This window comes from Saccopteryx bilineata, chromosome 2 (genome assembly GCF_036850765.1).
Source record: "Saccopteryx bilineata isolate mSacBil1 chromosome 2, mSacBil1_pri_phased_curated, whole genome shotgun sequence".
Classification (NCBI taxonomy): domain Eukaryota; kingdom Metazoa; phylum Chordata; class Mammalia; order Chiroptera; family Emballonuridae; genus Saccopteryx; species Saccopteryx bilineata.
Window position 1 is genome coordinate 387,554,764 of NC_089491.1, and position 25,922 is coordinate 387,580,685.

Sequence of the window (25,922 nt, forward strand, 5' to 3'; positions counted from 1 at the left end):
ACCATAATCCCATTCAGTGGAATTTAAATTAAACATTTTTGGACCGTGACACACAGTAAAAATATATTTACCGTGACCTAGTAATCTATCTATCCCGCCATCCAAAATAAAACTTTAGTGAACCCTTGCGATGTGTGGTTCACTTTGATACTTTCTATTTGCTTCTATTTCTTTTTTTTTTAAAGGCTGCTCCACAACCCACTCAATGACCTCATGACCTGCTAAAGGGCTATGACCTTCACTTTGTTAAGTGCTGACCACACTGGGGAGTGGGAGCCAGCAGAGACACGTACACCAGGTAGCAGGCAGGCTGGGGAGCTGCGTGCTGCTTGAAGAACCGTCCAGCATGTGGCCGCACGTGCTCGGGTTCACGGGAAAGGGGGCTCGTCCCCGCGGACCGCAGCGAGGGCCAGGGCTCTGCAGAGATCGGCATCGTGCCAGCCGAGTGTCTCTCTCTCTCTCTCTCTCTCTCTCTCTCTCTCGCTCTCTCTCCCGCCGGTGTGGTGGAGTGCTTGCCTGCCTCTGAAAACAGCAAGAACACACTATAGGACAAAACTTTCTAAATAAACAGAACCACAGACTTGAAAACACGATGCACCAATCCCTGGCCTGTGGTGGCGCAGTGGATAGAGCGTTGACTCGAACCGGCCGAGGTGGCCGGTTCCAAACCCCTGGGCTTGCTCGGTCAAGGCACGTGTGAGGAGCAATAAGCAAGCCATGGAGCAAACTAAAGTGAAGCAACTGTGAGTTGATACTTATCACTCCTCCATCCTCCGCTCTCTGTAAAACCAATAAATAAAATCTTAAAAAAAAAAAAGAAAAAGAAATGCACCAGTGAGCCGACAAGAGAGGAAAGGCACGCGCTGAGGCTCAGAAAGCGGAAGTGGAATTGCGCTGGGAGCCGGTGCGGGACTGACTTTGGACGTGAGGGCGCGCGTCAAACCCTCGGGTCCTGGAGCCGTGAGGGCGCGCGTCAAACCCTCGGGTCCTGGAGCCGTGAGGGCGCGCGTCAAACCCTCGGGTCCTGGAGCCGTGAGGGCGCGCGTCAAACCCTCGGGTCCTGGAGCCGTGAGGGCGCGCGTCAAACCCTCGGGTCCTGGAGCCGTGAGGGCGCGCGTCAAACCCTCGGGTCCTGGAGCCGTGAGGGCGCGCCGTCAAACCCTCGGGTCCTGGAGCCGTGAGGGCGCGCGTCAAACCCTCGGGTCCTGGAGCCGTGAGGGCGCGCGTCAAACCCTCGGGACCTGGAGCCGTGAGGGCGCGCGTCAAACCCTCGGGTCCTGGAGCCGTGAGGGCGCGCCGTCAAACCCTCGGGTCCTGGAGCCGTGAGGGCGCGCGTCAAACCCTCGGGTCCTGGAGCCGTGAGGGCGCGCGTCAAACCCTCGGGTCCTGGAGCCGTGAGGGCGCGCGTCAAACCCTCGGGTCCTGGAGCCGTGAGGGCGCGCGTCAAACCCTCGGGTCCTGGAGCCGTGAGGGCGCGCGTCAAACCCTCCGGTCCTGGAGCCGGAGCTCTGTGGGGCGCGGGGCTGGAGATAAAGGCAGGAAGTCTAACAGGGATGGCCATGAGAGCTTCCACCCTAACGGGCTACAGTCTCAGTATAAAGGCTCAGGGGAAATAGACCTGCTGTGCAGAGAGGAGGGCGGGGAGACCAACCAGCTTGTTTTGACCTTCTCCCTGGATGGAGGGAGAGAAAAAGATGGTCTCCCGGCAGTTCGTAACCACAAGCCAGCTCTCGGATGGGTTTAACACCCCCATTCCTGACTTCCCTGCGGGTCAACGATGGTTGCGACTTGGGACTTGGACGAGGGGAAGAAGTGAAGGGATACGGAGACGCTGGGGAATTTCAAAGTAAACAGCACTTGGCGATCAATCAGATCACAGCCTCCAGGGAGTGGGAGATGAGGAAGGTGACTCCCACGTTTCCAGCCGGCACTTGGTGGGGAGATGAAAGCATCCTGTCCTGGACGAGGGCTGGATTTGGGAGGCACGTTCATGACTTTGATCTTGGACCACGTCAAGTTGGAAGTGCCTTTTGAGAGATCTGGGACGCGGGCAGGCCGTTGGAGGCACGTGTCCGAAGCTCAGAGCAGGTTTCTGGGCTGGAGACATCCATCTCGGAGTGGTTTCTCCGCCAGAAGGTCATTGGATTGGGTGAGATTATCGAGGGAGATAGCCACGTGAGAGCAGAGAGAGAAGGCCCGCGTTCTCCTGGAAGAACCCGGCGTTGATTAGGGGAGTGCACGGGAGGGAGGCGGGGCCAGGGGAGGAAAACCAGGTGCGGCCGCCGCTGTGCACATCAAAGGAGGCGGGCCGCTGAGGAGATGGACGCTCCCAACTCTCAAAACTCCGGAGAGGTCTGATTGGCTTGGCATGGCCGTGGTCGTGGGTGACCTTGGCATGGTTACCCTGGTAGCATGATGGCACAAAGGAGGCAGAGGGTGTGGGCTGAAGAGTGAGCCGGAGGTGAAGCAATGGAGAAACTGAGCTGGGGAGGCCAGGAGAGGGGGTGCCTGGGGGGAGGTAGGCTGGAGGGAGGGCTTCTAAAGAGAGAAGCTGTTTGAGGATGCTGAGAGGAGAGAGAGAGGCCCAGGGGAGCAGAGGGAAGAGGCTGCGCACCTGAGCAAGGAGGGAGAGGTGATGCTCATCTCTCTTGCAGGGGAAGAAGAGGTTTGAGTACAAGAGATGTGGAAGGACTGGCTCGACACGGGGGGGGGGGGGGGAGGGTGCCAGCCCTCGACTCGGGGGCCGGGGGGGGGGTGCCAGCCTCCTGAAGGTGGCTTCAAGAAAGGTGGCTTCAGGGTTGGGAGCGGGGGTCAGGAGCTCTCGTGTGACGACTTCTGTTTTCTCTGAGAAATAGATGGTGAGGCCACGAACTGTAGTTGTGGGAGATGAGGAGGAGGAAGCTGGGGCTAGAGGTGTGGAGAGGGTGGAGAGTATTTGAAAGGGAGGAGTCCTTCCAGGGAGTAGGAGGGAGTGTTGACGAGTCTTCAGGTCCTGTTCATTCATTGACCCCCACCAGCAGTGCTGCGTAGCTGCTGTGTATCAGCCACTGAGGCCTAGGACACAGGGGTGTATCAGTAAATAAAACAGACCAAAAATAAAAAAATCCCTGTCCTCATAGAGCTTACATTCTAGGTGAAGGAAGCACAGTCAATAAGCGGATATGTAAAGTGCGTGTGCGCTGGAATGCAACACACAGAAGAGGAGGAAATCTCACCTTCTGCGACCGGGGGGTGGACCTGGAGACCATCACGCTCTCCCGGGGACAGAGGCCGGCAGGGGCCCAGGGTCCCCCCTGAGGTGTGCCCCCGTTCATAGTGTTCCCCTGGCAGAGCGTCCTGAGTGGCCTGCTCTCTGCTTCGGGGTCCGTCTCCCCGTGAGGACCCCATCCAGGACACAGGCCGGCTCAGCCTTGGGTCAGCAGCATTCAGTGGAGACCTTCCTCGTGCCCAGCACTGTGTTGTCAAGAATGATCATTGCGACTTCAGGTGCTGATCCCCTACGTCAGCTGCTGCGAACAGGTCGGCGCCGTCATCGTCCTCGTTCTCAGATGGGGAAACCGAGGCGCGGAGAGGTTAACGAGCCTGCCCAAGGTCAAGTTCGCCGTGCTCGTCTGTGCCGGACTGCATTGAGCTCGTGCGTCCCGCCTCCGGGCTTGCCTGCTGCGCTGTCTCGCTCGCCTGGTCTCACCTGACAAAGGGGTGCTTGCAATAATGTCCGTGTCTTTAGCGATCGAGAGAGGCCGGGAGACCTGGCCCGGGTCGCACAGGTGGAAGCGTGGACAGGCCCCGGGTCCCCTCCGGGCAGCGTGGGCTCCTGCCTCAGTGGCGTTTGCTGATGGAACAAACCAGCAAGTGGACGAAACCAAGCCCCCACTGGGCCTAATGAATCCTGCTGTTGCAGCTTGTTTGCATTTGTTAAGTTAATTCGTTTTCCAGACAGAACCACAGACCAGTGTCCCTGCCTCCTTGCTTGTGGGCCCCACCCCTGGGGGCCCGGACATCTGCCCTGGGCCATCCTCTGTCTCTTAGCTCTGGGCCCAGGGACAAGAAGGGGCTAGCTGGCCAGGACGAGTGGCTGCCCATGACTACAGTGGTGACTGGCTGGACCCCTTGTCCCCCGGCTGGGGCAGGCGCATGCAATCTGAACTCTGGAGGGGAGTTTACTGCACAATAAAGGGAGAATGGCCTGCTTTGGGGACAATTAAAGCCATATTACTGTGGAATTACAGAGGACGCCTAGGGAATTAGCCAAATCCAAAGCAGCCAGAAGTACCAAGGCCAAGAAATGTGGGGCGTTCACATGTGGGTTCTCCCCCCTCACACACACACTCATGGAAGGAACCTGTCTGGTTCCCAAAGCCCCTAATTTTAGGGCAAGAAAAGACATTTCCAAAGACTTTATACCTGAGGGGAACTGTTGTCATAAAACAACCCCTGCCTGGCCCAGCTTGTGCCTTCGATAGTTCTGTTCTGGTCACAAAGCCAACCAAGCCCCCAGTGGAGGTCCAGGGGGGAGGGCTCGCCCCCACCCTGCGCAGCCGGGAGAGGGGGAATGGGCAGGATTCCGAGCAGAGCTTGGGGGGGCTCCAGCTCCAGGCCCCCTCTGTGAGCTGTCTGAGCTCAGCCTGCACCTGGCCGGCTGCACCTGTACAATGGGCGGGGCACTTTGTGAGAAGGTTGGGTGGATAGAGTGTATCAGAGTGGGCCCCTCGTGCCTCCATTTTATTTTATTTTATATATATATATATATATTTTTAATTTTATTTATTTATTTATTTATTTTTATTTTTTTATTTTTTTTTTGCAATTTTCTGAAGCCGGAAACAGGGAGAGACAGTCAGACAGACTCCCGCATGCGCCCGACCGGGATCCACCCGGCACGCCCACCAGGGGGCGACGCTCTGCCCACCAGGGGGCGATGCTCTGCCCATCCTGGGTGTCGCCATGTTGCGACCAGAGCCACTCTAGCGCCTGGGGCAGAGGCCACAGAGCCATCCCCAGCGCCTGGGCCATCTTTGCTCCAATGGAGCCTTGGCTGCGGGAGGGGAAGAGAGAGACAGAGAGGAAGGCGCGGCGGAGGGGTGGAGAAGCAAATGGGCGCTTCTCCTATGTGCCCTGGCCGGGAATCGAACCCGGGTCCTCCGCACGCTAGGCCGACGCTCTACCGCTGAGCCAACCGGCCAGGGCCAATTTTTTATTTATTTTTTTGACTTTTTGGCTTCCTTTGGTGAGGATCATGTGAAGTTGTGCAGTGTTCGGTGTTAAGAAGAGCAGATGTGTTTGCTCTGTTTGTTGTTGTTGTTTGTTTGTTTTTTATCAGTGCTTCCTGTGGAGAGGAGGAGGGGTGGGGTTTTTTGTTTCTGAAGTCACTGGTTGGGGGGCTTCAGCTGTCCAGGGTTGGAAGCGCCCCTCGGGAGGCCGCCACACCCTTTCACGCACATTTCTCATTTGTGGTCCACAGCTTACCTCAAGGGCGGCGGTGAAAGGTTCGTGAGGACGAAAGGGAGGAAGGTTTTTTTTTTTTTTTTTTTTTTTTTTTTTTAATTTTATTTTTTTCTTGCATTTTTCTGAAGCTGGAAACAGGGAGAGATAGTCAGACAGACTCCCGCATGCGCCCGACCGGGATCCACCCAGCACGCCCACCAGGGGCGATGCTCTGCCCACCAAGGGGCGATGCTCTGCCCATCCTGGGCGTTGCCATGTTGCGACCAGAGCCACTCTAGCGCCTGAGGCAGAGGCCACAGAGCCATCCCCAGCGCCCGGGCCATCTTTGCTCCAATGGAGCCTTGGCTGCAGGAGGAGAAGAGAGAGACAGAGAGGAAGGTGCGGCGGAGGGGTGGAGAAGCAAATGGGTGCTTCTCCTGTGTGCCCTGGCCGGTAATCGAACCCGGGTCCTCCGCACGCTAGGCTGACGCTCTACCGCTGAGCCAACCGGCCAGGGCCGGGAGGAAGTTTTAGTAAGGTGCAAGTGAGACACTTGTGACCCCGCCTCTGGGGCGGGGGGTGGGGCGTTGTGAAGAGCACGTGTAATCGTGGACGTGGGGTGCTCACCTAGGAGCAAAGAGACGACCCCTAGGTGGGTCACCTTGTCGCCACCGCCGTGGGACGGCTAACGTGGGCTGAGATGACCAGCTAGCCCAACTCTTGGTGCTGCCCTCGCCTCCGGCCTCTGCTCTCCCTGCTCCCCACCACGCGCCCACCTCCCCCTGCAGGCCGAGGCTGGGCACTGTTCTCAGACTCTCCTGAGAGCCCCCGAGGGTCCTCGGCATCCAGCTGTGTCAGCGCATTTTGGTAGAAGGTGGTCTGGCCTCAAGCCTCTGAAACCCTGGAGGACCGGCTAGTTTTTTAATGAAGCTGCTGCTGTCGGTGGTCCCTGCGCCCCGACTATTTGCCGTGAGGGGGTGGCGGCTCTGGTCCCCAGGCCGCATCCTCTAGCTGTAGCTGGTCACTTGGGGCTTTTGTTCCAGAATTTCATTTTCTGCAAATAAATCCCCCACATTTGCCCACGGGTAAGGGCGTCCCCTGCTGTCTTCTTCCCACACGCACAGTCCCCACCCCAAGGACTGCGGGCCCTTCTCACACACTCAGATATGGGAGAAGGAACAAGAAGAGTGCTGACCTCGAACCTGGAAGGTTCGCGCAGCCCCCAGATGACAGCGGCTCTCCCGTAAGGCTCTTGAGATGGACGCGACTCTGCCAATCCGCTTCGACCTCCTCCCCAGGGCTGGAGTCTGCGTTCTGTGTCCCTCTTCTTGAATGCCTCTGAGAATGGCAGGATCACTCTCTCTCTCTCTCTCTCTCAGGGTGGCCCCTTCTCTTCTTGGTCGGCTGGAACCTGCCTTTCCCTGTCACTTTCTCAACTCTGTGGCTGGCCACCTGCAGTCTTCAGTGACATGGTGATGTTTGATTCAAGTCTTTAGTGGTAGTCTCATACATGCCTTCCTGATTTCTAAATAAATGTTACCTACGGGTTCGATGAAAATAACTGGATTCAGAACTGGGGTTCAGAGTTGGACCAGTTTCACCACGAAGCATGTCCTGATAAAAATGGCCTATTGCTTGGGGGGAGAGGGGTAAAGATGTTGGGTCCTGCCTTGCTCCTTCTGTCTCGCCCTGAGCAACAATGTGGGTCCAGAGAGAGATGTGTCTGCAGAACCGAGGCATTCTGGGGAACATCAGTGCCCCTTGAGAGCTTGGTGGGGACAGTGAGGTGGTCTGTCTGCCCAGCACTGAGGGCGGCGTGTGCAGCCAGGAGGACCCTTTCTGGGTCATCGGATGGGCAGGACCTTCCCCTTCTGTCACATTTCCATGTGGTCTCAGACAGGGATTTCTGTTCTCATTCAGCAGAAAGAGGAAGGCAGGTGATCAAGGGAGGACAAGGTGACACTGACCAAACGGAACCTGGAGAACAGACAGCCCCTGGGGTTCAGAAAAGCCCAAACTGGCCTCTTTCCTGCGGTCCTCTTCAGTGGAGGGCCCTCTTCACCTCTTCTGTGACGTCCAGAAGATTGCTGCGATGACTGGCGTTTCCTTCGATTAAAACTTATCGTGTAAAATCACACCTCTTAGGCCAAACGCAGGTCTGATCAGGGTCTACGAGGTGTGGGAGGCAGGGTTGCTAGGCAACACCCGGGGCGCACTGTTTACTAAAGCGTGTTTGTTGAAATTCCGGTTTCACTGGGCGTCCTGTATTTTTATTTGCTAAAGCCGGCAACCTCCGTTGGCACGTGAATTAGGAAAACGAGAAGGCATGTCGGTGTTGACCTGGCGTGGCCCAGGGGATCCGGGTTTCAGCCTGTCTCCGTTCACAAGCAGGAACTTCCAACTCCTGGGCTCACCTGGCCGTGTGTGCGTGCGTGCGTGTGTGCGTGTGCGTGCGTGTATGTGGTGCTGTATTTCTGGAGCAGTTTGGGCCTCAGGTTAGGTTGGTCTCCGAGCTCTAGAAGCCCAAGTCGAAGTTAACGGCAGGGTCGGATTGAGCAGCCGGTGGCGCAGAGGGAGGCCGAGCGTGAGGCAGTCGTGCAGGAAGCGAGCTGCGTCCTGGGCACGGCGTGCTTTCCTGCCTGGTGTCAGGGGCACCGCCTCGACTGTGAGTCGCACTCCGCGCCCACTTGTGCTGGAGTTCCAGCCTGGCATCTCCAGCCTGGCACGTGCCAGACTCAGCGATGGGACCCAGTGCAGATGGGAGCCGAGGGGCGGGCCTGGCCGGCGCGGCTGGCAGATCAGCGCTCGTATGTCTGTTGAATAAAGCACACAGAACGTGTGCCCGCCTCTGGGGACCAGGGCTGGAAGGAAGCCCCCTGCTGCCAGACAGGCATCCGGGCAGGGTGGACAAGCCACAGGCAAAGAGGATTTCATGGCCACCCAAGCCACGGTGGGAGCTTTGCCAACAACCTCTTCTACTTGGAAAATTCTCAGCCTTCTGAAACGAGTTCCGGCCGCCGTGCGGGTTTACCGGACTTGTTTCGGCCCAGGCCCTGCTACCCGCACCTCACCTCACGGGGCGGAGGCCTGGGGAGAGTCCCAAGTGAGGAGTGCCCCCTAACTAGCTCCAGGTCCTTGGCAAGGTCGCCTTGCCTGTTGGGATCCTCATTCATCTCATCTCTTCGATGACAAGAGGGTAACCTTGGAAACGGTGGAAGCCTGCACCAGCCCCAAGACCCCCTTCCGCCCCTGGAGAACCACAGCCCCTCCCCGATTGGCTGAGAGACCTTGCGTGTGGGTGGTGGGGGGGGCAGGGTGTTCACCTAGGGTCCTATCGTAAGGAGGAAGGAGCAAGACCCCTCGTCTCAGGACCTCTGTGTTGAAACCAGTACCTTTGAGGACAAGAGAGTTTACATCTGGTAGTCGGTAGACAGCCACCCAGAGCTCCAGGACAGGGCAGTGACCAGGCCAGAGGAGCCCTTGGAGAGGAGCAGAGGTGGAGGGTGGGTTGGAGTTGGGAATGCTGCACGGTGGGCCAGGGCTGCAGTCCCCAGGGGAGGCGGCAGGGCAGGGCCCCCTTTGCCTGGCTGCCTGGGGCGGGCCCTGCGGAGGGAGGATCTGAGGAACAAGCTGCAGACAAAGAACGGAGGGCTGACTGCTTGGGGCTTAGCAAAGCCTTCCCGGCATTTCCTCCGCCGCCCGGAGGGGCCTACCCGGCAGGCAAGGCGCGGGATGTTTGTGCAGCGGGAGCCCCGAGTTCTTCCTTACCAGGGAAAGGCCTGGGAGACCTTCCGAGGGGATTGTTTCAGAGCCTCAGGGGGAGGTGCAGCAGCCAAAAAAGGGCAGGGGAAAAAGAAAAGGCTAAGATGTTTACAGAGAGAGAGAGTCAGTGGAAAATATGATGGTGAGGTCAAGCCGATTTGGGGGATGGCTCCGCAGTCAACTGGGGAGGGGCCAGTCACCCCACGCCGCGGGAAAGAAAGCCACCAGGCTGTGGCTGTGCTTTGGGGAGAGCGGCCACTCCCTGCTCCCCTTAATCCTTCCTGTGGCCCTGATCCCAGCCCCATGAATGGTGAATATTCTCTGTCCACCAATCAGCCCAGCCCGGATGGAGTTCACGTGTCTGCTTGAAGGAGGCAAGTCACACAGACCTCTCAGCCCTACCCCCCCCCACCCCAGTTCCTTCTTCAGAAGCCCAGAGGGTCTGGCTGAGTTTGGGCTCCCAGCAGCTCTTTTGTCTGACATCTTGACAAAGGGACCAGGCCTTTCCCAAGCCCCACAGGTGTGAAGAGCTTGTTACTCTAGTGTTTGTTCAGCCCTCTTAGTGGCCTGAGGGGCTGTTGACAGAGGGCCCCTTTGTGTGGGGACCGGGCCAAAGCTCTCTAAGCCCTCAACAAACACAGGCCACTTATCTCCCAGGACTTTATCAGAGACCATCTAAAGCCACCGTGGCCAGGGAGCCCCCGGCCTGCCTGGTGCCCGGGACTGGGTTTCTAAAGCATGTACCAGGGTTTTTGTGTGTTCTTTCCTCGTTTTTCCTACCACCTTCGTCTGCCTCTTGTCCATTCTGTTTCTCATCTCAGATACAAAGCACCGGTCCAGGGGGGTGTTCAAGAGATTCGTGTTCAAGGTGGAGTTTTTATAAACAATGTGGAGGCTTTGCAGGCCGCTGCTTCCCAAGAGAGGTGCCGCCAGAGGGGTCAGGGGGCTCCCCGCTTCCAGAGCTTGGCCGCAGGAGCCCGCAGGCCCACCGGGGGGCGTTCCCTGTCGCCAAGGGCCTCCCCGGGAAATCCTCTCACCACTCCTCCCACCCCACCCCACCCCCACCTCCCACATGCCTAAATAAAGGGACCTCTTTTTTCTCCTTCACAGTGCTTTCCTCTGCCCAGTACCCTAGAGAGTGTCCTTGCCATACCTTCTCCTTCTGGAAGACCCAGGTGGTCCCCAGTGGTGTCGGCCCCTCCCCTTCTCAGCCTGTTCTTGCTGAAGAAGCCCCCCCCATCACTTTCACCTTGGCTGATTGAAAGCCTGCATGAAGCCCCCTCGGGGCCATGGTGTCATTGCGCCCCATCTCTGGTGGAGGTCCTACCGCAGTGGCCCTGCTACCTGCCTGCACCTGGAGCGCTCCCCTCCTGAACTCCCAGGTCCCCTCCCAGAGCCTCCCTGCTGTCATCTGCCCAGGAGTGTTGGTGGCCTGCAGCTCTGAACTTGCAGGCCAGAGGAGGACGCGGAGATCCTCAGACCCGATTCTCATTCTGCGGGTGAGAACGGGGAGGCCCAGGGAGACCACGTGGGCTGTCCGGGTTGGCACGCCCGGGTGACGCGCATGGCCAGGATGAGCGTCCAAGTCCCCGGTCTCCCAAACCAGGTCCCACTCTCTCTCCGCTCGTCCTTGCCGCCTTGTGTGCCATTTCACTGTGACTCAATAATACTGAAATCCCATGTGGGCTCCGAGGTCCTTGTCTTTAGCCGTCATCTCTTCTCTCCTCTGCGTTATCAGCGGTTGCTATTACCGACGTTTCTCGAAGTGTGTCCCTCGAACAGGCAGCCCGGCCTCACCTGTTAGCAGTGCAATCTCGTGCCCCACGCACAACCCACCGATCAGAGGCCTGTGGGGCTGGGGCTCAGCTGTCTGCATTTCCACGGGCAAGCCTGGTGGTTCTGTGCACTAGGTGGGAGAACCGTCAGGTGTTGGAGTCCTAAGACAAACTTGATGGCTACTTGAATTGCAAACCAGAGCTGGAGAGGGGGGGGGTGGGACGGGGACCGAGTTTTGAGAGAGAAATGCAGGGTGTTAGCCCTGCAGACTCCGGGCTTCCCCGTCAGAGCTGACCGGTTGTGGTGGGCGACCCTCTCTATATGCATTGAATGAGAGAAGAGAGAGCTGTCCGGCAGAAGCCGGTCCTGTGTGGATGTCATTGGCGGCCTCATCTTCCTCTGGAGGTGCCCTGTCTTTCCTGGGACCCCCGAGAGTCCCAGAGAACACCCTCAACCCCACCTGGGCTCTGTCTCACTCAGCGTGGGCTACTGCCTCTCTTCTTTCAGACGAACAAGGTGTCCGGGTCTCCTGGCCGGGTCTCGGTGATGCATTTGTGCAGCTTATTTAAAATTAAAATCGACTCAAACACCCAGATCAAATGATCACAAAGACCAGAGCCTGGATTGGAACCAGACTGGTCCTGTGTGATGCCCTGAGTCTCTTCACTCTGCCCGATCACCCTGCCTGGTCCCCGCTGCCTCTGCCTGGTCCCCGCTGCCTCTGCCTGGTCCCCGCTGCCTCTGCCTGGTCCCCGCTGCCTCGTATCTGGCAGTTGATGTCTCTGTTGACACACATTGAGCCCTACGCTCAGCAGCAGGGGTGGACCTCGGAGTGAGAGGCCTGTGGCAGCAACCTTCCCCAGACTTGTCACACCAGGTCTCCAAAGACCCCATAAGGGAAGGAGCTTTACCTGTCGTGCTCACTCTTATGGCCCCAGTGCCTTATCTGATGCCTGGGACATGGCTGCTTCGTGAGTATTTGTTGAATGAATGAGATAAACCCATGAGCTGCCAGACCTGCCATTTGTAAAGCAGCCTTTGTTTTGCAATGTGTCCTCATGTGCAGTTATTTCTCTCATGCTCACCTCCCCTGTGGACATGAAAGGGTCCAGCCCCGGAGACGCTTGGGCCAGCCCTGCCTCCACACCTTTCCCCAAAGGAGCCCTGTGGGGGCCGCGCTCAGAGTGTCCCCGGGTGCTGGCAGGAGCCAGGTGTGTGGGGAGTGGTGACTCAGGCTCAGCTTGGTCATTTCAGGAGAAGCTACAGACTGGGCTTAGAGTGGACACCCCTGGGGCCGGAACACTTACAGTTCATAGACAGGGGTCAAACAGTCTCTAAATCAGGGGTCCCCAAACTACGGCCCGCGGGTCGCATGTGGCCCCCTGAGGCCATTTTCCGGCCCCCTCCGCACTTCCGGAAGGGGCACCTCTTTCATTGGTGGTCAGTGAGAGGAGCATAGTTCCCATTGAAATACTGGTCAGTTTGTTGATTTAAATTTACTTGTTCTTTATTTTAAACATTGGATTTGTTCCCGTTTTGTTTTTTTACTTTAAAATAAGATATGTGCAGTGTGCATAGGGATTTGTTCATAGTTTTTTTTTATAGTTCGGCCCTCCAACGGTCTGAGGGACAGTGAACTGGCCCCCTGTTTAAAAAGTTTGGGGACCCTTGCTCTAAATAAATGGTATACCAAATAGAGTAATAAATGAAAGGATGTACGAACTACCCCGAACTCTTAAAAATAACTCAAATATTTTTGTTATTCCGAGACAATCGTTTAAGGAGATGTCTCTTTGAAAACCAGACCTCTGCCCACTGCTCCATCGAGACCCCGGCCACAAACTCCCCCCTTTCCCTTCCCGGGGACTTTCTCTCCAGCGATGTGTTTTCAGTTCATTCTGATCCCCCTGACCTACGCTGGCCTGCCGACCAGCAGCGGCCAGTCACCTGGGTGCCTGTTGGAAATGCAGACCCCCGGGCCCCAGCCCAGATCTCCTGGATCAGAACCTGCTTTCCACTGGTTGCCGAGGTGACCACGCTGCAGCTGGAGCAGTGCTGATGAGACTGTTCCATCCGTGCTCGGACTCTCTTCTCGTCCCCCCTGGAGGGAGCGAAGAACACGGGCCTCTCCAGCCATCCGTCCCAGCAGCACTCGGCCCACTGGGCAATCCCAGATCACTGCGCGGTCGGAAGCCCTGTCCACCTCCCCTCTGAGACAGAAGTGCCCTGAGGGCAGGTCTTGGCCTGTTGACTTGTCACACCAGCATATCCTGGCCTGGCTCCCCCCAAGGACTGACTGTGTCCTCCGCACTCACACCAGCCTCTGGTCCTTTGAAAGGCTTCCATCAGCATTTGTTCAGGGTGAGAACTTGGCGACTTCCCTGGGGGCGGGGATGACACAGTCTCCTCCCGCAGGGTTTTACAAACATGGCGCTGCCGACATTTTGGGCTGGAGAACTCTGTTGTGGAGGGGCTGTTCTGTCCCTGTGGAGCAGCGTCCCTGGTCTCTGCCCCCTAGATGCCAGTAGCACCTCCCTCCCCAGCTGTGACAAGGAAGTGACTATCGATATCACCAAATGTTTTCTGGGGGTGGGGGTGCAAAGTCACCCTCAGGTGAGAACCACTGCTCTACTCCTCACTGCCCCCCAGAAGCTGGGAACACTGTGTGCTGAATCGGTCTCATGGTCCTCACGCAGCAGCCACAGGTGACATTAGCAAAAGACCTGGTTAGAGAAGCAGCACCCGTCCCAACCTTGCAAGTGCCTGTCACACCTAACCTGCACCTGTGGCCTGGACTCGTGGACATGGCAGGTCAAGAGAGGAAGGCCATGGTGGGGGACTGACTTCCTGCACACAAAGCCCCCAGCCTGTGGACGGTGCACGTGTGGGCCCGTTACCCTGGACAGCAGAGCTACAGATACGCCAGTCCGAAACTCCCTGTTAGGCTGCCGGAATAACATGGGACCACCTTCTCAGGAGAACTGCCCTGGTAAGGGGTGAAAAATGTTGGTGGTGACCCTGTGTGCTGGAAGGGCAGAGGAGGGTCCCTGGGCCACACCCGTGACCTTCCTGGATCACGTGAAGCTTGGGGGGAGCCAGGCCAGGATATCCTGAATGACAGGACCGAGACACGGCTTACCTGTATCTGCCGAATTCTTCCCGGGCCTGGGAGACTCTGGTGGGATCGGGGTTAGTGCATGAAGGTCTTTTGGGAGAGGGCCAACGCCTGTGTGTGGTAAACTCATCACACCGACCCATGCAGATTCGGTGCCTGTTGTGCGCAAGGCCCTGTTCAGGGTCTTGGGAGGAGTCCAGGGCATGCTAGATACGGGTTCTGCTCCTTACAGGCCTGCGGTCTACCTGAGCAGACAGAAGCTACATCGATGAGTTAAAGCAGCAATACAAGTGTTAAACACTTCAAAACAACAATAAAAGAAATGTCACATATCACAGGACCTTGCCTTGTCAGGGTGTAGTCTAGGCAGACCACACAATCTCCCGTTCGTCCTCTCTACCTACCTACTACCTACCCACCCACCGCCCATCAGCTATCCACCCATCTATTTACTCACCTACTTAGCCATGCACGTATCCATTCATTCCCCTACCCATGGGCCCACCCACCTGCCCATCCATCCACCCGTCCATCCACTCACCTAACCACTCACCTGCTCATCACCCATCTGTCTATCTACCCACTCACCCATTTACCCAGCCACCATCCATCCACTCATCTATCCATTCACCTACTCACCTATTCATCATCCATCCATCTGTCCACTCACCCACCCATCATTTATCCATCCATTCATCTAGCTATCCATCCATTCATACTCTCTCTGACTTACTTTTGCTCGCTCTCATCTGTGCAACAAAACCAGACTGCGGTCTGCTGTGGGCTGGAAGGGGTAAGGGCAAACACTGTTTCTGTGGTCCAGGAACCGACCCTGCCGAGGAGGCCGTCTGTCCCACTTTATCTGAGAGCTTGCTGCTGAGAGTGCCCCTCTGTCCGTCCACACTCCGCCAGGAGAGGAGCCCTGGACAGTGGAGAGTGCATTGTCCATCCTTGGCCCCCTGGGGGCTCGGACACAGGGCCTGGCATGGAGCTGAGTGCCTAACTGTGTGCTGATGTGAACTGGCCTGGGGGTGGTTAGGGTGTGGACGGTCCAGGTTGGTGGGAGAGATTTGGAAGGAAAAAAAAAGCTTAAGGAACGTGGTGACTGGTATATGTTAAAATAGGACCGAGAAGAACTCTTCAGGGGGAGAAAACAGAACTCCTCTCCTGGGTCCCATTTCCTGTCGGGTTTCTGGTTAGGGAGTGTGCGTGTGTGTGTGTGTGTGTGTGTGTATGGGGGGTTCCTCACCCTCCTGCCCGTGTGTGTATGTGTGTGTGTGTGTGTATGTGTGCATGGGGGTTCCCCGCCCTCCTGCCCCTGTATGTGTGTGTGTGTGTATGGGGGGGGTTCCCCGCCCTCCTGCCCATGTGTGTGTGTGTGTGTGTGTGTGTGTGTATGTATGGGGGGGTTCACGCCCTCCTGCCCGTGTGTGTGTGTGTGTGTGTGTGTATGTATGGGGGGGTTCCCCGCCCTCCTGCCCGTGTGTGTGTGTGTATGGGGGGTTCCCCACCCTCCTGCCCGTGTGTGTGTGTGTTTGTGTGTGTGTGTGTGTGTATGGGGGGTTCCCCGCCCTCCTGCCCGTGTGTGTGTGTGTGTGTGTGTGTGTATGTGTGTATGTATGGGGGGGTTCCCGCCCTCCTGCCCGTGTGTGTGTGTGTGTGTGTGTGTATGTATGGGGGGGGTTCCCGCTCTCCTCCCCGTGTGTGTGTGTGTGTGTGTGTGTGTGTGTGTGTGTGTGTGTGTATGGGGGGTTCCCCGCCCTCCTGCCCGTGTGTGTGTGTGTGTGTGTGTGTGTGTGTGTATGGGGGGTTCCCCGCCCTCCTGCCCGTGTGTGTGTGTGTGTGTGTGTGTGTGTATGGGGGGTTCCCCTCCCTCCTCCCTGTGTGTGTATGGGGGGTTCCCTGCCCTCCTGCCCATGTCATGCCCCTGTGTCTGAAGTGCAGCCACACCTGATGCATCCTTGGTGATCCCCACGTGACAGTTGAGGGGGACATAGAGCTCGGAGTCTAGACCAGGCCAGCTCCCTCTAGGTGGCTGTGGGACCCTTGGGCCGGACGTAGTGCCTCGCGAGGCAGCCATGCTGGTTCCTCAGAGATTGTGTCTCCCCCACCTCACTCCCCACCCCCGCCCTTCCCTCCGGGGCCGACCTCTCTGTTCTCACAAAGCTGCCCTTTCCTTCCCGCCTTGAAATCCGATAATGAAACTAATACCCAATATTTTTCCTCCGCGAGAGGCAGGAGATAAACAGGAAGGTGCAAGGGATTAAGGTGTCTGTCTGAGAAAGAGGCTGGGGACAGGCTGGGCGTTGGGTGACATCTCTGGGTGGAGCCCCGGGATCCAGATGTGTGCTACTTCGCCCGCTGAATTCTTCCATTTGTGCAGAGAAAATAAAACAAAGAGAAAAGAAAACAAGCTGTGAAACCCTTTGCAGAAGGTTGAGCATGGGCAATTGCCACTTGCTGTCCTCTGACAGCCCAGGAGCGGGGTGACGGGAGGGGCCTGCCTTTTGATGTGCAGCCTCTGGCTGCTCTTCTGTGTGGCCAGTTGTTTGGGAAAAACCTTGTGTTGGTGTAAGGTGCACAAGGAAGGGAGATACCAGCCCGAGGTTTTTTGGGGTGAAAGTGGGGGTGAGGGCTGAGCTCCCAGGCGGAGCTCAGAGGCTGGGGCGGCCCTGTTGCGGTGCGGGGGGCAGTGGGAGCCACCCTTCTAGAGGAGGACACGGGATCAGCATCTGCGTCCAGGAAGGACCAAGAAGAGGCAGCTCCTGAGGCCTTTCCCGGCTCAAGAGAGGCTCGAGGAGGTGCGGTCTGGGCGAGCTTTCCAGACCCCTGTCCCTGGGCAGGTGTGCCAGGCCCGTGACTTCGGTGCCTGCCGGAAGGACCCGGTTCCAGGCTGTAGTCCAGACCCAGCTGGTCTTCCTTCTGCAAGGCAGGTCCTTTCCTCTGGGCAGCGGGCCCGGAGCTTGGTGGTCCTGCGGGGGTGGGTCCCTCAACCCCTCGGAATAGTCTCCCATCATCCTGGACTGCCTGCACGAGTCCAGAGGGACAGTGAACTCGCGTGTGCACGATGGTCTCCAGGGCTGGGGGGCCGAAGCTGCTCTCTTTGCACTGAGCTGAGCTCAGCCGCAGGGCTGGAGGGGCTGAGGGATGCTTGGGCAGCTCTCAGGAGCCATCCTCGGCCCTAAGGGGGCACCCACCCCACACGCTGCCAGACTGCGGGCGGGTGCTGACTCTTCTGTGTCCCCATTGAGCCTCCTCTAAGGCACTTGTCTACCTCTCCTTGTCAACTGAATGACTAATGGGTACATGATTTGGAGGGTGACTCCAAGAAGAACATTTAAAGAAGCTTATTATAGTATCATAGAGAAAAATTAAAAGGGCAAATATTAAATTTATTGATTTCAGAGAGAGGAAGGGGGGGAGAGAGAGAGAGAGAGAAACACCCGTTTGTTGCTCCACCCATGTATGCACTCATTAGTTGACGTTGTATGAGCTCTGACCAGGGATTGAACCTGCAACCTTGTCATATTGGGGACGACACTCTAATCAACTCATCTACCTGGCTAGGGTTGGGGCAAATATATTTTTTTCTCACAAAAGTAATATATGAATAAGAAACTGCTAAAAATATTTGCAGCTTGTATAGTAGAAAAGACAAAGGTTTTAAATCCATATTTTAAGTGAGAGGAGGGTAGATGGACAGACTTCCCGCATGCATCCCGACTGGGATCCACCCAGCAACCCCAGTCTAGGGATGATGCTCGAATCAACCAAGCTATCCTCAGCGCCTGAGGATGATTCTCAGACCCACCGAGCCACCAGCTGCGAGGAGAAGGGTCAAGGCAAGAAGGGTAGAGAAGCAGATGGTCGCTTCTGATGTATGCCTTGCCTAGGTCTCGAACCCGAGAAGTCTGCACGCCAGGCCGACACTCTATCCACTGAGCCAGCCAACCAGGGCCTAATCCATCATCTTTAAGAGCGCTAGACATCGTGGAAAAAAAACCCCACCTTAATTCAAAACTGGGCAAATGGCATGAACAGGCAATGCACAAAAAATGAAATATAAATAGAAAAACAAACATGGAGAAATGTTCAACCTCACTGGTGATCAAAGACATGCAAATTAAAATCATCTGTGTGTGTGTGTGTTTTCCAGACGAATTGGCAAAGGTAAAAAACAGAAAAGAAAAAAAAAAAGGAATGCTGATACCAAACGCATATTGTTATTCTTTTCAAGGGTGTGTCAAAATAGGAGTGCTCATATCCTGTTGATGGGAGTGTAAGCTCAGACAGCCTTTCTTGGGGGGAATTGGGCAGTTTGGATCCGAATGAAAAGATGTGGAGTCAAAATTTAACTGCCAATTACTCTGTCTTGAGCAGTTTACTATTCAACAGTCAGCAGAGCAGAATACAAATTTGTGACTTCAAAGATGGTTATCAATGTGTTGTTTTTAATAGTGAAAAGTAGGAAACAACCTAAATACCCCACCCAGGGAGGCTCTGCCTTTCAAAGTGCCCACTGCAGACCCAGGCAGCCCATTACGCAGGTCCGTACAGCGGTGGACTAGGCAGCCTTCCCCAATCAGGAAGAACGCTGTCCGAGACTAAGAAGCCTTCACCGTGGTGAGGGAATAGGTTATGAATGTCAGCTGTACAAGTCCACGACTCGTGTGTGTAGGAAAGATTAGCCTGCAAGGATGGGACCTCCAGGTTTTAATGGCAGTTGGTGGAAATTTCAGTGCCATTTTTTTTTTCCTTTCTGCTTTTGTTTCTTCAAGTGTCTGGCATGAAGCATGTATTTCCTTAGAAATTGCATAAAATGCAATTTAAAACAAGCTTAGCACAAAAGCAGGGTAAACTGTGTTACAGGGTGAGCAAGATCCGGCCCAAGCTAAACTGCAGTTATCTTGGAGTTAGAGACCTGGGGGAGAAGGCCGACAGTTCACTGTGGTCGAGGGGGCCCTGTGGGGCGGCGTGCTGGATGTGTGGGCAGCCCCTGGCCCTCTTGCCTAAGCCAGGCTGGTGGGAGGTGAAAATGGGCGTGGGAGTGGTTGGGATCCACCCGGAGGATGAGAAGTATGGCCTGGGAGAAGAGGGTCCTAGGAGGCAGGGAACAGCGTATGCAAAGTCACGGGGGGCAGGCAGGGGTCCTCACATGGGGGGTGGGGGAGATGCTCTAGCAGGCGTCCCCAAACTACGGCCCACGGGCCGCATGCAGCCCCCTGAAGCCATTTATCCGGCCCCCCACCGCACTTCCGGAAGGGCCACCTCTTTCATTGGTGGTCAGTGAGAGGAGCACTGTATGTGGTGGCCCTCCAACGGTCTGAGGGACAGTGAACTGGCCCTCTGTGTAAAAAGTTTGGGGACCCCTGCTAGAGACTGGAAAAGTTTGTTGTAGCTGCAGCTTACAAGCTGGAGGGGGAAGCAGAATCAGTGTATCCAGAGCCTTGGAGGCTATGGGTAACGATTGAGATTTTTATCCAGAGCACAAACTGGGAACCACTGAAAGGCTTTCAGTAGTTAAAGGACATCCTCAGATCAGCGCTTAGAACTCCACTCTGGTGACAGTGTTGACAACAGCTTAGAGGACTCAGCTCAGGAGACAGAGGGGCTGAGGCCTGGAGGAGTCACCTCAGGGTCCAAGGGTGGACCCCCAAAGTGGAAAATGGAATGGGGATTTGTGAGTCAATAGCGTGGGGTCCTGTGGCTGCGAGGGGTCGACCTGCAGAGCCCCAGAGCACCAGGGTAGAAGGGGGCTGAGTCCAGAGGGGCAGGTAGGAGCAGGCTGCTGGGAGGAGTGGGCAGAGGCAGGCTGAGGTCAAGGTACTGGCAGGTAGGGTTCCCATCAAGCCTCTCTCCATGGCTTGCAGGTGGCCGCCTCCTCCCTGAGTCCTCGGTGGCCTTTGCTCTGTGCTGATGTACACCTGATGTCTCTCTGTGTTCAGATTTCCTTTTATAAGGACACCAGCCCAACTGGATTAGGGCCCACCCTGAACAGCCTCATTTTAACTTAACCACCTCTTTCAGGGGCCTGTCTCCAAATACAGCAACATTCTGAGGTCCTCGGATTGGGGAGCCTATGAATGGGGGGCACAATTCTGCCCCTAACAAGGAGGGTGCCAGCTCCACCCCCCAGTGTGAGGTGTGGGCCAGGGGCAGGGGTGCTGACAGAACGAACTCTCCCCGGGCGAAGGAGCAGGAGTCTCTGCCCGCGTTCAGGGACTGCAAGGTGGTCTAGGAGCGCGTAGGTGGGTACACACAGGGGAAGCAAGGCGATGCCCCCAGAGCCAAGACTGCCTCCCTGGGCTGCAGCGCCAGAGGGGGAGCTGGGCGGGGGGCAGAGCCTGCCCGGGCTCCCGCGTGCCCCTTCCTGACGCCTCTCCCTGCCCCCTCCACAGCCTGCAGCTGCAACCTGCACGCACGCCGCTGCCGCTTCAACATGGAGCTGTACAAGCTGTCGGGGCGCAAGAGCGGGGGCGTGTGCCTCAACTGCCGCCACAACACCGCAGGCCGCCACTGCCACTACTGCAAGGAGGGCTACTACCGCGACATGGGCAAGGCCATCACCCACCGGAAGGCCTGCAAAGGTAGGCGGTGGGGGCGGGGCCGGCGGCACACCAGCCGCCCTCTCTTTCCTGGGTGCTTTCCCTTTTGCATTTCTTTTTTTGGTAATATCTCTCTCTCTCTCTCTCCACACACACACACACACACACACACACACACACACACACGCGCGCGCAGGCACACAGGCCTCCCTGGTGTTCGGAGATGCAGGGAGGCTGAAACAAAGGGGCGATGGAGAAATGACTCCAAGGAGAAGAAAGGAGGTGTGATCACTTCGAGGGTGCGGGGCTCCTGGCGCGTCGCCCCGCCCCCTCCCAGCTGCCTGTTCCTCCGCACAGGTGTGCCGCATACCACAGGGCCAGGGGGTCATGTTCACCAGGCTTACCGTTGTGGGCACAAAGGACTCTATTTTACCAAAAACCAGGCAGACGGATTTCTTTGGATGTGTGCATGCACCTCCCGCCCACCCCCACCCCCACCCCAGTCGCTCAGACACTGCAAGGTCGCACGCAGCTTCCAGGGGCAGGGTCTCAGAAAGGAACAATTAATCCACCTGCAAATAGCTTCCTTCTCAGGAAGAAAAAAAATTAGAGGGAGATGGGAGACTCTATTTTCATGCACTGAAGCAAATGCTAATATTTTAACTTTCTGCTGTTTGTTTTCTCCACTAACGAAAATGAAGCAATCGGGAGATGACTCAGGAGCTGGTTAAATTGCCAGGGAATTGAATGACGTTAGGGAAGAAGTGGAGCCCCCACCCCACTGCACATTAGCTTTTGGGAATTCTCGGCATTCGGGCTCCTTGGGTCCAGAATTTGGGGCCTGGAGCCAAGGCTTGCTGCGCGCATGGCTTCCCAAGACAGCGTCTCTGAGGGCTCTTGGACTACAATCCTGCACGGATGGGGTTGTGCACTTGAGAGGCCCCACAGCCCTGGCAGACACAGGTTCTGGGGGAGGCGGGGGGAGGTACAGTAGAGGAATCCTTGTGTGGCCACTGCTTAGCCTTTGGATGAAGCCAAAGTACCATCTTAACAGGAAGTCCATGTTGGGCACTCGTGTGCATTGGGTTCCGCAAATAATAATTTGCGGGACCCATTGCGGAAAGAAAATATAGAGCTTCTTGCCTGACCAGGCAGTGGCGCAGTGGATAGAGCATCATTGGACTGGGATGTGGAGGACCCGGGTTTGAAACCCAGAGAGGTCGCCAGCTTGAGCATGGGCTCACCAGCTTGACCACTGGGTCGCTGGCTTGAGCATGGGATCATAGACATGACCCCATGGTCTTTGGCTTGAGCCCAAAGGGTGCTGGCTTGAGCCCAAAGGTTGCTGGCTTGAAGCCCAAGGTCGCTGGCTTCAGCAAGGGGTCACCCCCCCCCCCAAGGCACATATGAGAAAGCAATCAATGAACAACTATGGTGCCTCAACAAAGAATTGATGCTTGTCATCTCTTTCTCTTCCTGTCTGTCTGTTCCTATCTGTCTCTCTCTCTGCCTTTCTCTGTCTCTGTCACACAAAAGAAAGAAAGAAAATATAGAGTTTCTTTTTAGGAATTACTAAGAATTTCAAAATGGCAACAGCAGAGCGTCAACCAAACCCGGGCCCTTTCGCATGCGGGGCCGTGAAGCTGGCCTTGCTTATATGGAACATTTTCCTTTAAAAAAATATGTTCCCAGTCTGCATCTTCCAGGAGAAATCCCTTGGGTTCCACAGGAACAGGTGGCTCCAAGCTAGCTCTCCTTTCACATCTGTGGACCTAAGGCTGCCTCTGGTGGTTGTTAAGAGAAATTTAAACATAAAGGTAGTTGGGCTCTTTCCACATCAAAATACGACTCATGGAGGCGGGAATCTCCCAGGAAGCTTTGAACAGAGACTGAGAAGGTGGCCTGAGCAAAGAGATGGAAGAAAGGCTTACAGTGGCAGGAAGGCCTGAGCAGGGACATGACCAGGGAGAGAGGCCTTTGGGCTTTCAGAGAACATAATTGGAAGGTAATTCTACTCCTTCACCTGTGTCCAAGTGTTCACTGTATTTCGTTTACAGAAGAAATTGAAACCAGGGTTTTGTAAACAATTGCTTGCACATAGTGTGCTTGGGGATGTGGCCAAGAAATTTTAATCAAAGGTGGCCACTCAGCTGGATCAATGGCAAAATCCGCTAGTGGGTGAGAAGGTTTGGGCTCTGGGTAGAAGGGGCAGTGGTTGTGTAGTTCGTGCCAGTTTCTGCTGTCAGAGCGGGAAAGGCGTGTCCCCTGGTATGACAGGAAGGAGCCAGGCCTTGGCTACGTGGCCATTCACCTCCCCTCCTTCTGCTCTGTTGCAGTGGGGAGGAGAGATGAGAGCTAGCTGTGTGTGGCCTCTTAGCTCTCAGTGAGATGTCAGGAAGCCTCAGGATTCCAGGAACCTGCAGATCATCCTCTGGGGCTCCGCCCCTCTGGTTAAATGACGTGGAGACACCCAGCTTCCACAGGGAACAGGGGCAGGCAGACAAGGGTGTGTTGCTTTCTTATTATTTCTAATGCTGTGGCCAGCCTTAGTGGCGTCTTCCCTCTCAGCCTGGGACAGCAGCTGCCCTGGCCTTTGTGGGGACATCGGGGGAAGAACCCACAGAAGAGGAGAGGTGTATGGATGGGTTCTGCTCAGAAGGATGCCTACATATTGTGCTGGGGAAATTGACTGAAAAGGGTGGGACTGACCAGTCAGTGCAACCTGATTGGTGATGAAGAACAATGCTTCCAGGCCCCTGCAACCTGATTGGTCATGAAGAACAATGCTTCCAGGCCCCTGCCACCTGATTGGTGAGGAAAAACACTACCTGGCTGGTCCTAACACTGATTGGTGAGGAAAAAGCATTACCCAAAGGGCCCTGCCTTGTGATTGGTGAGAAAAGACACTGCCTAAAAGAACTGCTCTCTGATTGGTGAGCAAGAAGAACGTGACCTGAAAGGTCCTGCCATTTCATTGGTGAGGAAAGGCATCTCCTGAAGGTTCCTGATTGTTTCCCTCTGCTCTGCTTTGCCAGGTGTCACCCGCTTAGGGGATATGGGAACTTTGAATACCCAGTTGTCCTCACAAGGACACTTCCCACCGAGAGACCCCTAAATCTTATCCGGAACCAGCTATAGGAATTTAGATGCTGGCTGGGGGAGTCCCTTTATCACCTCCATGGGGTCCGATGTCTTGTCTTCCCAGAGCTGGATGGTAAGGAAATGATTCCTTTAGGGGAAGCATTTGGCCCAATATTTTGATCTCTGATGGTTTGCTCTCAGAGGCTTCCAAAATCTTGTCGGTGAGGAGCTATCCCCAGGCCCTGGCTTCCCGGGGTTGACCCCCTGGAGCCCCATTGTAGCCCTCAGGTGAAGGCTGCATCCATGCTCTGTTTTAGATGCCTTTTTACAGGGGAACCGGGACAATGGACAGCGGCTCTTGGCTCAAGTTGGCAGTTGACCTGAGGAAGGTTAGCGATGGCATGGGGGAGGGCATTTATCCTCTGCCTTTCCAGGGTCTGGGAGGAGCACCAGCAGGGGGCTGAGGCCACCCAGACACTCCTGGCAATTGGCTGACTCCCAGCCTTCTTCAACTTAGAGCCAGGGTGGACCCAGACAAGAACAGCTTGGAGCAGGGGCAGTGGATTCCAAACGTTATTATGTAGTCCCCCATTTGGGAAGTTTCATAGCAACAAATTTGTTGGGTTCTTTCTCCTCTGTCGTGGTTCAGAACCAACCCGGGCCTGGCAGGGCCAGCGCATACAAAGGGCTGTAATAAACATGCCCGGGGAACAGGCCGCTGCACTCTCCCGCTATTCAGCGCGATTTCACAGCGCTGGGAAGGCCTCATTATGGCGTGGGCTGTTGTCCTATACAAAGTCAGATGAGATGAATTTCTCCCTTTTCTCTGCGGAATGGTTTGTGAATGATACTCGTTCTGGGATCCGTCAAAAGATAGGCGGTTTTGTTTACCATTTGTCTTCTTTGTGGACCGCGGGGTGGGTTGGGGTGGGCAGAGCGCTTTCTCTCTGGAGCCAGCAAAGAAGACATGGCCATTTAACCATTTCAACCCATGCCTCCATTTAAACGATATTAATTTATCATCTTCCCAAACCATCTGTGATGGATAAAGACATTCTGGGAGTCTCCGCGTGAACCGAATTGCGATGAGCATTAGGAAGTGAACCGGCCCCTCCTAGCATCCATGCACAAAGGGTTTTCGTTCTGTCTCACCCAGCAGCCTGTTCCTTTCACTCGGTGCTCTGCCCCCTTCCAGTCCACAGTCAGTGTGGCTGAACACAGGCCGCCGGCCAGGAAGGCGCGGGTCACCCAGACGACGCGGGCGGTAGCAGAGCACAGGAACGCCGTGGTCCTCACTGTCACGTCCAGTGCATACACGCTGCTCCTGTCCACCCCATTTTTTTCAGGCAGCTCTGCCAGGGGTTGGGGAAGAGGTATTCACCTCCTGGCCACCCCCTGGAGTGTGGCTCCGCTGGGTGTGGCTTTCTGTTCCTTTCTCACTGTTGATTCTCTGCGTTCAGATCAGGGCCTCCTCCCTGTGCTGCTGTACTACAGGTTGTCCAGTAACATCATCTCCTCCGATGATGTTTGTTACAGTGTTGAGATGAGATGTCCTAGGAGCTTGACTTGCTTATATCAACTAGCCTGCGGTAAGACTGGTTTTGTGATACACTGTTTCACTCAAAGTCACAGAAGCTCTGGAGGAGGTCTTCATCTTCCTCTCAAAAGTGCCCTGGGGTTCTCATCGTTTGGATGAGAACTCGCACTTCGGAATCCGCTGGATATTCAAAGATGCTGACGCCCGAGTCCTGCCCCCAGAGATCTGGGTTTAATTCGTGGGTCCAGGTGAGACCGGGGTACTGGGAACCTGGAAAGCTTCCCAAGGTGAGTCAGACGTGCAGCCAAGGCTGGGAACCAGGGCAGCCGGGAGCATAGGAAATGAGGGCAGAGGGCTGCTCCTGGGTTGAGAGACGTGGCCTCTAGGCCCCAGGGTTTACTCTTTCAAAGGGAGAGACTTACTATTATAATTTTTTTAATTTATTTATTTATTTTTAGAGAGGACAGAGAGAAGGAGAGAGAGAGAAGGGGGGGAGGAGCTGGAAGCATCAACTTCCATATGTGCCTTGACCAGGCAAGCCCAGGGTTTCGAACCGGCGACCTCAGCATTTCCAGGTCGACGTTTTATCCACTGCGCCACCACAGGTCAGGCTGGGAGAGACTTACTATTAATGAATTTTTTTAAAAAAAATTTTTTATGGCTGTCCTGATGAAAAGTAGGT

General features: G+C 55.8%; 1 protein-coding gene across 2 annotated transcripts in view; it reads left to right on the top strand.

The window, feature by feature from the left end:
• The window catches only part of NTN1 (netrin 1), a 213,781-nt gene that overhangs the window by 120,955 nt on the left and 66,904 nt on the right, over positions 1 to 25,922 (top strand). For both annotated transcript variants that reach the window (XM_066264266.1, XM_066264267.1), the window contains exon 3: positions 20,476 to 20,664. In XM_066264266.1, the coding sequence (XP_066120363.1) occupies positions 20,476 to 20,664 (189 nt within the window). The remainder of the gene's footprint in view (positions 1 to 20,475; positions 20,665 to 25,922) is intronic.